Source organism: Colletes gigas, unplaced genomic scaffold (assembly GCF_013123115.1).
Source record: "Colletes gigas isolate AHSC1104 unplaced genomic scaffold, ASM1312311v1 Colletes_gigas_Sc00007, whole genome shotgun sequence".
Classification (NCBI taxonomy): domain Eukaryota; kingdom Metazoa; phylum Arthropoda; class Insecta; order Hymenoptera; family Colletidae; genus Colletes; species Colletes gigas.
The window spans coordinates 7,577,834-7,589,656 of NW_025106636.1; the positions used below are offsets into that span (position 1 = coordinate 7,577,834).

Consider the following 11,823-nt stretch of genomic DNA (forward strand, 5'->3'; position numbering starts at 1 on the left):
ATGTTTATCGTGTTTGATATTTTAAATGTCAGTTGTTAGGAATTAATAGAATAATGTTACTAGAATTTTAGAAAATATTTATTAAAATATTTCACATATATACACGTCGAGTAAAAAATATTGGGAGTTAAAATTACTTAATGATATTACAAATGTAGATTTCTATTTTATTCTACCCATTACTTTCTCTATACCTATTATACTTTATAAATAATAACTGTATTTCTTCCAATTAAATACTTTACAAACTTTGTTTAATATTTTCGAAAAGAAATTTTCTTCATAAATTTTTTACCATTCTAAGTATCACACAAATATTTATTGTTAGATAGTATGGCCGATAATAATAAATAAATTTTTGCATTATCGCCTAAAAAGGAAAATTACGTAGGATATTTGTCATAATTTCGTAGAATGGAAAACGGAAAATCAATCGTAAAAAATTGTATTAAGAATTCAATTACATAAAGATAACTTTTGTTACAACAAGAAATACTATGAATACTTAATGAAAGCGATATTCAAACAACTGCAAAATTAAAGTATTACATTGATGTAATAGTTATCTATGACAAAAACTTGAAACTTTTGTTGCTTAAAATGAATGACTAAATAAAATATTTCCGTAATTAATTTGTGCCCTACATTATATACGTTTTGAAATTTAAAAAAATTGATAAATTTATATTATAAATCAATACAATTTTTCAGAACGATTGATCAATGTCATTCAATATTAAATATATCTGCTCAAACTGTAAAAATTCAGAAACATACACGAAGTATTATTACATACTCTCATTATACAATGGTATGTTCTCATTGTTCGTATAAATTTAGAATTAAAAGAAATTGTCTATGAAGAGTATTTCTCCTTGCATTGACAGTACACAAACTTTTTTTTATCATTGACAATGAGAAATAACCATGAAAAACAGACAAAAAAAAAGAAATATGAAGGTCGTAGCTTTATTTTCCCTGTTTAATATTTTGTAGAATATTAGGAGTAGTGGAAATTTTAAACATCGTATATAAATTATATGTAAATGGTCGTCAATAGTTATGTAACTTATTATATCGATTACAAAGAGAAAGTATTCTTTTACATATATCAATTCACTTTTTCGTAACAAATTAAAGGCGATCGAAAAAAATTGAAACTTCTCACTACTCTTAATATTTATGACACAATTGTAAGTATGTAGTTTTGTAGAAAATGAGAATAAATGTTGAACATAATAAATTGTAATACGATACTGTAGTTAGAAAAATATAAAAATAAAATTGTAAAAAATGCTATTTGTTCGTGCAAGAAGAAAAACGAATGTAATTCCGAACATATTTCTTCCACATTTGTGAATCAAAAGATTGCATTATGACAATAAATGCACTTTTATTTGTTTTTTGCCTGCCATACAAAAATAACATAAATCAGAATTAGAATAGCCATTAATCACAGTCTATAAACGGGTATAATTCAGCTCGGAATTCACAGAGCATTCATCTTTGTTCTGTTTAAGACTTAAACCTCTTATTATTTCTTCTTGATTTTTAGCCAGCTCCATTAAAGCTAAAGCGCCTAACCATTTTTGACTATCTTCTGGAATTGGTAACTTTATAAGATTATCTTCCTGTTTAACAACTACTACTTTTACTCCCGTCTCGGGCGCCATCGACGGTACTTTTGAAATAATATCTTTGCTGTTATTATTGTTATTATTATTATTAGAACTCCCGGCTAACATCAAAACGGTCGGTCTTGTTATGTTCTCGCTGATACAAGAACTCATGATCGTATCCTGCTTAATCGTATCTTTTTGAGCAAAATTCTTAATTTTTATATTCAATCGATTCAATGAAGAATTAGAAGCATCCTTTGTTAAATCATTATCCCAATATATATGGCTCGGGTGTTTGGGGGATTCGAGCTCGGAGGTAGAGTGGTTAATATTAGCTTTGATTTGGTGTGCATTATTTGAAAAATTATTTGTATTGTGTTGCGACGCATTCCAAATAGTTTGAGACAATGTATTGGACGCTTGAAACACGTACTTTTGTTCTTTCTTTACGCACGTTTCTGGAGATTCATTGTCGGTGGCTACGTCCCAAGATATATGACCAGACACATAAGAAGGATCTAATTCTGATTTTGTGAGTTCAATTTCTTTACACGCGTTTAAACACGATGTATCCGTCACGACGGACGAATTATCAACGGGCGTGTTCCATTGCATTTGGTTTAAACAATTGGACTTAAATGAAGCGATTACCGGAGTATTTGCTGGTTTGGCATCCCAATTTAAAGGTTTAGCCAACTGTTGCTCCAAGCAAGCTTCGCGTAACCATCGTTTCTTTGGCTGAAGTCTATCCAATGGTCTTCTTAAGGGAGTTATCGCCAACTTTGTCGATGTCTCCTCGTCCTCGGACGTTTGTAACACAGCACACGTTTCCGCGGGATCTTCGTCCTGGCTCTCCTCTTGGCTATCTTGACTTTCACCGCAGTACAATCGTTGATTGGAAGGTTTGCAATCCAAATTTTCCTGTTCCCCTGTTGCATCCATCATCAGACCCTTTCTAGATTTGACTCTTTTGTGATTTTCGGAACTACTTTTCCACGTTTTCTTCTTGCGCTCATTTTTTCCTGTAGGAGTTCTGTCCTCTCGTTCTCTAGACATTTTATAACGCTCTAGCCATCTGGTAACATCGTGAGGCAATTCAGTGTTCTCTGATACTGGCTTTAATACAAAGTCATCAGAGCGCGTGAGAGTGGCATACGGATGATCTGGACAATGTCTATTTGCATGCGTAAATCTCATTTCACAGCCAGGTTCTGTACATAAAAAAGGTTTCTCGCCTGTATGCAATCGTTGATGAGTTTTTAGTTGTCCAGATTGTGTAAATGCTTTCGTGCACCCTGGATAATCACATGGATAAGGACGCTCACCTGAAAAAATTATTCTTGTATGAAATTTAGAAATTCATCTACCAAGACTATTGTTGAAAAATGATGTCATTTGTGTTATTTAGTTTACTTTTTTTTTATAGATAAATACTTGGTTCTTCTATTCAATAACTTCTGACTTAAATTAAAAAAATATATTCCTTGTTCCTGATTATAACAAACATAAATACAAGATAAAGGTTGGAAAATTGATAATCGGAAGAAATTTCGTTTAAATTGCGCACGAGATTGAGAAAAACAATTGTTTTCGCCATGCAACCGGCAATTCGAACAAAAAAAATTTGGAGTCGACGATTCTATGCTCTCCGAACAAAGAATATATTTCACGTCGATATTTAAAAGAAAAAAAATACTCCAACACGATAAAGAACTATTATTTCTATAGCTACGCGTACGTAGCGAACACGAAGAAGAAAAAAAATTACTATTTCACAGTCGGTAGTATAGCGTAACTCCGTTCACATGATTTGATTCGCTATTTCCACAAATAAGCCATTTAACTATTTAAAGTGCGCATGATGGCGATTGGCGGGACGCGTGACCACACGAGAAGCCGCGCACCAACCTCGTTCGTAATCATACGGCCGTACGTGCTGTTCACGAGACAAACGCCAAGTTTTCTCACAGAAAGTTCCGCTGAAATGATGCGTGCGTTCCCGTGGAACGCCGAAAAATCGAAACAACGAACGCCGAAACGTACCTGTGTGGGTACGCAAATGTGCTTGCAGGCTTTTCTCCCGTGGGAAGACACGATTGCAGTAGGTGCATTTTATGCTGCTCGGCGAGGTACTTCCTTGCATCATAAGATTCGAAAGAGCGTCGGCTCTGGGTCGTCCACGGCGATGACTCTCCGACCCTCCTGAACGCGAACGGGGCCCGGTTCGCGTGGCAACCACGCTATGCTCCCTGTATTCCGGCGAGGAACACGAACTACCCGGGCTGAGGTTCACGTTTCTCGCCTCCTCGCCCCAATTCCACGGATAAAGCATGGTGTCGCACATCGGCGGACTGCACGGCAATGCTTCCGTCAAAGGACGTGATTCACGCTTCGGCGTGTGCAATTCCATTTCACGTTTTTCACTTCACCTCGCTGTTCGGCCAGCCACCTTAAAAACTAGTGTTACCGCGACCACCTTCTATCCTCTGTCCTTCTTTGTCTCTTTCTCTCTCTCTCCCTCTTGGGTTGGCACCCTCCGTGTGCCGCGTGCAACTGGTAAACCGCCAAAACGAGTGTACCCGGCGCGATGTGCGATGCACGTGTACGCGTGTAAGTACGTATGGTGGATAATCGAGAACTACGCGTTAAAGTTAATCTTCGCTTCACAATAATGGAAGAATAATAGGGTTTTAAGAAATGAAACTTTCTTCGTTGCAGGGCACCCACAACAGAATCACACCTCGTTCCGCTTCTTGTGTCGTTGGCATTGTCGTAACGACTGTTTCTACACGCGGCTTGGTCCCGATGCGCGCGCATCCTTTCCCTCGCGATCGTGCAACCAATCACCGGCTCGCAGAAAAAAAAAAGCATGATTCGTGAAGTCGACTAATTAATAGTGTTCTTCGTGAAACGCATTAAATTTTTGTATTAAAATTGTTTATTTCTTGTTGCTTTTACTGTTGTATTGTTTAATTTCACGAAATTTCGTTTAATAGACATTGATTGCCTCTGTTCCCAATCATTATAGTATGATATTGGACAAACTATTGTATGTTTTTTCTTCAGCAATAATTTAAATAAAAAATTCTGCAGGAGTGGGGATTTATACGATTTGTATAAATTAATAATTAACTAGCCGTTAATGATAATTTATTATTCCGTTTGTACGCGTTCTGAAACTTTTAAACTATAGATGGGAACGTGTATATGTATGTATTAAAATTATGCGTCGATAAAAATAATTATATTGATGGAATATACCATTTCTTTTGTACATTACAAATTGCTACACACCAATATTACATATTGTGATTTAAAAAGTTTAATTTCGAAACATGTTTGTTTCGAATTTTTGCGTTAGATATGAAAATGCCGCATAACGATTTTGTAAGTGGCTGGTTTACAGCAGAGTTCATGAGTGATATAGAAATATTTTAAAAACTACGTACCTTTTATAAATGTACGAACGACAAATTTGTGATTACATAGATTGTAAATAAGAAAAATTGTAAAAAATTACGAATGTGTTGCTTGAAATAGAAATTTTTGGATATTACTTATGGAGTAATGGGGATCATTTGAGGGTATGTATAAACAATGATCAATGTTTTTTTATCAACGGCTGATTTTATTTCTCCAAGAAATATCGTAGACCACAGTAATAAAACAAAAACTAATCCGGAAGTATGAATTATTAAAGAATGTTGGGTAAATGAACGTGGTATGGGAATTAACAAAATCTTCGATTCGCGGGCTATATCAAAACGTTTGGAAATCAACACCGCATACCGGTAGTTTTTGTTCGTCGTTAAAATATCATGAAATACGATATATAACGAAAATAGTATTCATTAGATGCATAAATATTACCGTACGGCAATAAGATAAAGCACGAGAGATAAGAAAATCTATTCGGTTGGGCGTTAAGTAATTCATGAAAATAATGCCGGTTTCTTTGAGAACTACGTCTGTAGAAATCGCGTCGTTTTATTATCGGGCAATTGATATTTTAAAAATATAACACGATTAAAATTAGAAACTGAATTTTCAACGGCATTTTGCGGCCTTAAACTGTGTAAAATTGATGGTATAAATGATATTGGTGGGGAGGTGGCGCGCTGGGTGCAAGACAATTATGCGGTCCCTCCCTGAGCACAGACCTCGTGGTGAACTATCTCCGGACTCGGCCATATTGAAATATTGAATGTCTCTGTTACACAAGGGCTCAAGAGTAGCCGTGAAATTTTCGCGTGATCCTCGACGAAGAGAGGATAAAAGACATCATGGAAAATACGTACAGCATTAACGTTACCAATAAATTCTCGGTACCGTTGTTGGGTGATGACGCAGATCTGCACGAGATTATGCAGCAACGGGAACAAGAGAAGGAAGCTAAGAAAAAGGAGAAGCTTACAGAGAAGGAGAATAAGAGTAAGCAGCCGGACGCTCAAAAGCCACCCGGTAACAAACCGCAAAAAGCTCGAGTGATAAAGGATGCACAGCCACCAGCCGTGAAGGTGCAAGATCCAAAGAAAGAGCAAGGTTAGTAATTTTTCATTACGATCGTTGCCTCGTGCGCGGTATTATGGCCGTCGCGCTGGTCCCCTCGTGGGTCCATGTGCGTTTGATATTTTGTCGCACGTTAAACGAGTTACTATCACCATCGGCGTCCGTTTTATGAGATATCTATCATTAATTCCTGTTCCATGTTCAATATGAAATTATTTAATAGGAAATTTCCACTTCGACGCTCGCATTTTTGGCAATTTTTTAACAATTTCTTATACCGCACAGTGTGGGGTTCATTTCGTGTCGTAAAAATAGAATTTACCAATGGTGACCCCACGTGTCGTTTAACAAATAATTAACGATCAGTTCTATGATTTATTGTTAAAATTCGATCTATTAATCGTGAAACGAACCGTGATACGGAATTTTAAAGAGAACATAACTGTGGACGGAAACCGAATCCATCTCTGTAATCGTGGACAGTTCTATAACTATTTTTATTGCAAATAATCAATATATTGTAGTAAAATTATATGGATGCATTGGTCGTATGTTAGATTGTAATTAAAATAGGTGTTTATACATACATGTGCTTTCATATTTTATGTATACATCGTAAACTATTATTAGCAAGTTCATGAACCGTCTATGAAATGTAAAGACTTGTATGCATTAGGAGTATTTGCATATTATATTACTGTATAAATTTTATTTTTAATCTTTTTGGCAAAAGAAACATTTTTATACATCTAAATATGATTTTTTTAAATATAATGTTCCAGAGTATTTTAAATGACTTTGAAATTGTATGTATATATTAGTAGACAAAAAGCCTCCGCAACAGAGAACTAGTGGTGGAGAGCGCATCGTTAAATTTTCTGGAGAAAGTAGGGAAGAACGCAATAATAGGCGCAATCGTGAAGATGGCGAAAGGACGCCTCGTGGACAAGGAGAATTAAGACGTGGACCTCCTGGGTAGGTACAAGAAACAAAAGTGGGTAATTGTTTATAACATTTCTGCCCTTGCCGATTTCATAGATTTTGGAGTTTGTTTGAATAAAATTTTACGCATCTCTGCTACAACATCATTTAGAATCAATAAGGTCGGCCCTATTGTAAATAGTTACCCAAATAAAAGCAATTCGTCGATCGTAAATATTTATCTTAAATTGGAAAATTCTCGCAAAATATATGCAGCAGTCTGTTAAATTAGAATAAAGTACATACTCTGAAGTTCTCTGCTTTAAAACTATCTCATCCTGTCTTAAGATTAATAGATACAAAATAAAAGCAGTATTACTGTGTTATCGTTTCTCTTTGTATTTTTGTTTAGCGAGGGACGTGAAACGCGAGAATTTAGAAATTCTAATGATACTCAACAACGTGGGGAATATGGAGAGCGTAGGGTTCGTGGTGGAATGCGTGGAATGGGACGTGGACGTGGAGGGCCACGTGGACGTGGTGGATACGATAGCCGTGGAAAACGTGAATTTGATCGTCAATCTGGCTCCGACAAAACGTAATTTTCTGTTACTATTCATTTTTATCGTTTAGTTTATTGGTAATTGTACAATTTATAATTAATTTCTTCTGTGTACATAAGCAGCGGGATTAAACCAGTGGATAAAAAAGATGGTGCTGGTAGCCATAACTGGGGTACCCACAATGATGAAATTGAGTAAGTATGGTGTTTGAAACATGTATACAATTAAAGGAAACTAGCAAAATTTGTTTAATGACTGTTGTCATTGAAAGAAGCGATCGAATCTTGAAATTTCTGTTTTGTTTACTTGCAGGGAAAGTTTGAATCCAGAGAGTCAAGATTGGCCTAACGAGAAACCTGACGGAGATGCTCCACAAGCATCCCCGGAAACAAAAGAAGGGGAAACGAATCCGGACGCAGTGGAAGAAAAACCAGCCGAAGAAGAATCGCGTGAATTGACATTGGACGAATGGAAAGCTCTGCGTAATAATAGAGCGAAGCCTCAGTATAATATACGCAAAGCTGGAGAAGGTGAAGATTTGACTCGCTGGAAAAAGATGTACGCACTCGAAAAAAAGAAGGAAAGCGCCGAGGAAGACGAAGAAGACGAAGAAGACTATGACGCAGCAGCGGAATATCCACAACGAGTTGGTAGGCAGAAACGTGTGTTAGGAATCGAGATACAGTTCAGTGACTCTCGACGTGGTGCCGGTGGACGTGGTCGAGGACGAGGTGGCCGTGGGGAACGCGCCAACAGCCGTGGATTTGGAAATCGTGGTGGCGCTCCAAGAGATGGAGAACCACGTGGTCCTGTAAGTTTTTTTTATAAACCATAATATTTTTTTTAGAATATACCTGTTAATTTCAAATTTGAGTAACGTCGAAGTAATAAATACATCGTTATAAATGAACAAAAAACGTATATTGTTTTTGTAATTTTCAATTTTTAATCGAAACACTTTATATCGTTATCAGCAATATTCTAATAATAACAAAATTAATCAGTATTTTGTTCGTTTTTTAGCCTCCACAAGTTGAGCAAAGGTCGCCTCGTGGACGTCAAAACGCTCCAAAAGTAGACGATGAAAATGACTTCCCATCATTGGGATAGGTGGTTTCGTTCATCATCTACACAGTATCCCACCATTACCACCATCATCAGTACTACTACCACAGATAAAATTACCACTAATACTAAAAAAATATTACTATCAACATTTTTGCGTCAGTGACAACGTTAAATGCATAATACAGTACACCTTTGCAAAATGAGATACGTAATTTACCTAAATAAATCATAGCGCATGAATGCGCTCTTACATATTGGCACGTTGACGTACACATAAAAAGTCGCATGATATGAACAAAATATAGATCACGATCCTTTTTTGTACTTGTAACAACTGAGTTTGTCCGTAACTAGTTACGAACACTAGTTCGCAGATGAACAGTAATAAGAACGAGGCTGGATATTCATGGACTTGTTAATAATTGTGAATTTGATCAATACTAGACGAAAAATATATGGCTGAAAGACTTTAAAGCGGACCAGCAGGAATATAATATCAAAAGATATAGTCATTTTACATGATAGTTTGAAGCTACTTAAATCCAAGTGAAATACTGTTTCAAACAGAAACGAAATTATTCCATCTGTATACAAAGGAGTTGAGGCGGTTCACCCTCGATTTTTAATTTTGATGTCGTATATCGAAGGCCTAAGGAGGCTGGCCATAGCACCGACTTTCACAGACACGTGTATAATAACTTGTTAGGCGGTAAATTTTAAACATTCTTTCTGTTTTATAATTTTGATACGGTGTTAGGAAAAGCCTTCCTTCATAACTGACAAGTTGTTGTTTGTCAAACATAAAACGTAAGACTTTTAAAGCGTGTATTTCTATCTAAGAAAACATCTCTGATATTAAAGTGTCTACTTAGGTATGCTAAGTTTGGCTTATATAGAAATATATAGGGATTTTCCTTTCAATGATGTAACCGGTCTGTAAGAAGTTAACATTTAAGTAAATATTAGACACACTGATACACAGCTTTACATATATATTATATAACGAATTTAAGAAAGTGCGATCGAAACACGTTGAGAGGGACGATAGTACGAATCCAGTCTTATATAGTTACGTTACGCGTCAATCATCATGTTCTATGACCCGCTATATTAGTTATCTATTGTATTTGTTACATGTAATATGAACGGATACTACAGCCAAAAATTCAAACCCTCTCCATAATGCGAAAATGTTATAAAGTTGTTCGAAGCTTAGGTATATGTGTAAATAACATGATATTTACAGTAATAAATCGTGACCACACGAGTCACTTTGGACTTGACTACCTAACCAGTCGACTTACGGAGAAAGATAGAAAAGGTTTTTATTTGTGCAGTATGTGAAGAATGTGAGTACAAAAGAGAGGAAACAAAAAAAAGAAAAGTGTGTACCAACTTACATCGAAGTCTTCGTTATAAGGCACGATGAGAATTGGACGTCACTGAAAGCTATGAAAAAAGAGAAAAATATGAGAGGTGCTGTACCCAATAAAGTTATGAGTCAAATTTCATTGTAAGCATCTTGTTATTATTGAAATAATAGTGATTGTATCGTATTTGTATATAAGATGAAAATTCCTTAGTTATTTTGACAAATGTATTGTCCAAAAGTCTTGAAAACTTGCTACACGACTATTAATCGATTAATCGTAATTGATTAGAGATTAAAGTGAAGGTGAAATTGATCATTTGAACACTACGGTATTTCTAAATTCATTACTTTATTCAGGGTAAATCACCTAGTACTTAAATATATAAAATGTGTCATTTATTTTATACATACAATGATGCCATATTTTATTTAACGGGATAATAATGTAATGAATAATGTTTTAATCATAAACAATAATGACAGTCACTTTCTTCTCGAAGTAAGTTTTCAAGACACTTAGATGGAACTCATATTTTCCTGAAGGGGTTTGTTTAGTTTGGAAAGATTTGATAGTATTTGTAATTTTGTTTTAGGAAATTATTGGACATCAATTTCAAAATTGTAACTGGTGAGCAAAAAAGTTGTGACTGAAAATGTAAAAAAAAAAGATTAATATCGGTTTACTTTCGGATTAAGCAGGCCCCTTAATGTTTGTAGTACAATGACAGGGTATATAGAATTCATTTAACAATTATATAAAATTGCTAATTTCTCGAATGTCACCATAATTATTCAGCACAAATGTTTTTAAGACTTGAAATTTTAAGAGAATGTAAAAAGAAAAAATTCATTTTTTTCAATTCTAAACTGGACAGACCCCTTAACCTTTTTAATAATCTTATGATGTACAATACTCATTCTCATATACGAGTTGTATATACATTTATACTCATAAAGTTATACAGGGTATTCGGCCACCCATGCGAAAAATTGTAATGGGAGATTCTAGAGGCCAAAATAAGACGAAAATCAAGAATACTAATTTGTTGATGGAGTCTTCGTTAAAAAGTTATTAACGTTTAAAGTTCCGCAAGTGCTGAATTTTTTTCTCGAAAATACGCAGGATTTCGGGGGTATGTCTATTCACCAAAAATGATTGTAATTGGCCCTTGCAACCGAAAATAATTTTTCCAAAACGAATTGAAATTTTTTTTTCCGTCGAAAAATTTCACACCTCGAATTTTTTTCTAGAAAGTGGGTAGGATTTCGGGGGTAGGTCTATTCACCAAAAATGATTGCAATTAACCCCCGCAATCGAAAATAATTTTTCCAGAACGATTTGAAATTTTTTAATTTAATTGTTAATAACTTTTTAACGAAGCCTCAGTCAAGAAATTGATATTTCCCATTAAATTAGAATCTCCATTAAAATTTGTCCCAGGGTTGGTGGAACACCCTGTATAACGATATTTCCGCAAAACATTTCATTATTTCGTTCATTTAAATCTTCTTCAAAACTGCTAAAATAATACCGAAAGCTACCAACATTTTAGATTTGAAAGGGTTAATATAAAGTGCATTAGAAAACAAGTTCAATCATATTTCTTCGTGTTACTGAATTTACAGTTTCATTGTATGACAAATTATTTTCACCACTTAATAATAATCGTATTATCCGTCCATTTGGGCATTAACCAGTTAATCGAATACTATGGTATCCGATACAGTAATTCCTTGCTTTTATATCAAAAATTAGGACCGTCAGTTTTCT

The 11,823-nt window shown here is 35.1% G+C and overlaps 2 protein-coding genes across 3 annotated transcripts; one reads left to right on the forward strand and one right to left on the reverse strand.

Moving 5' to 3' along the window:
• Window positions 1-1,411: 1,411 nt before the first annotated feature.
• On the reverse strand, window positions 1,412-4,060 carry LOC122396158. Its single transcript, XM_043394314.1, has 2 exons — window positions 3,663-4,060; window positions 1,412-2,944 (listed from the first exon to the last, which is right to left on the reverse strand). Exons 1-2 carry the CDS (start codon window positions 4,027-4,029, stop codon window positions 1,461-1,463), a joined length of 1,851 nt encoding a protein of 616 aa, XP_043250249.1. The 5' UTR covers window positions 4,030-4,060; the 3' UTR covers window positions 1,412-1,460.
• A 1,725-nt stretch (window positions 4,061-5,785) lies between these two features.
• On the forward strand, window positions 5,786-10,197 carry LOC122396159 (plasminogen activator inhibitor 1 RNA-binding protein-like). Of its 2 annotated transcripts, none has more exons than XM_043394315.1 (6): window positions 5,786-6,161; window positions 6,950-7,103; window positions 7,462-7,647; window positions 7,732-7,806; window positions 7,925-8,423; window positions 8,636-10,197. In XM_043394315.1, exons 1-6 carry the CDS (start codon window positions 5,903-5,905, stop codon window positions 8,720-8,722), a joined length of 1,260 nt encoding a protein of 419 aa, XP_043250250.1. In that variant the 5' UTR covers window positions 5,786-5,902; the 3' UTR covers window positions 8,723-10,197. The 2 variants fall into 2 exon arrangements, with proteins under 2 accessions (XP_043250250.1, XP_043250251.1); XM_043394316.1 differs by having other exon boundaries at window positions 7,735-7,806.
• The last annotated feature ends 1,626 nt before the right edge of the window (window positions 10,198-11,823 follow it).

What these genes read in the sequence shown, in the direction of transcription:
- LOC122396159 (XM_043394315.1), top strand. Translation starts at nt 5,903, where the DNA reads ATGGAAAATACGTACAGCATTAACGTTACCAATAAATTCTCGGTACCG. An exon ending in AGATCCAAAGAAAGAGCAAG is followed by an intron (nt 6,162 to 6,949) that starts GTTAGTAATTTT and finishes TGTATATATTAG; the next exon opens with TAGACAAAAAGCCTCCGCAA. An exon ending in ACCCACAATGATGAAATTGA is followed by an intron (nt 7,807 to 7,924) that starts GTAAGTATGGTG and finishes GTTTACTTGCAG; the next exon opens with GGAAAGTTTGAATCCAGAGA.
- LOC122396158 (XM_043394314.1), bottom strand. Translation starts at nt 4,029, where the DNA reads ATGGAATTGCACACGCCGAAGCGTGAATCACGTCCTTTGACGGAAGCA. An exon ending in ACATTTGCGTACCCACACAG is followed by an intron (nt 2,945 to 3,662) that starts GTACGTTTCGGC and finishes TAATTTTTTCAG; the next exon opens with GTGAGCGTCCTTATCCATGT.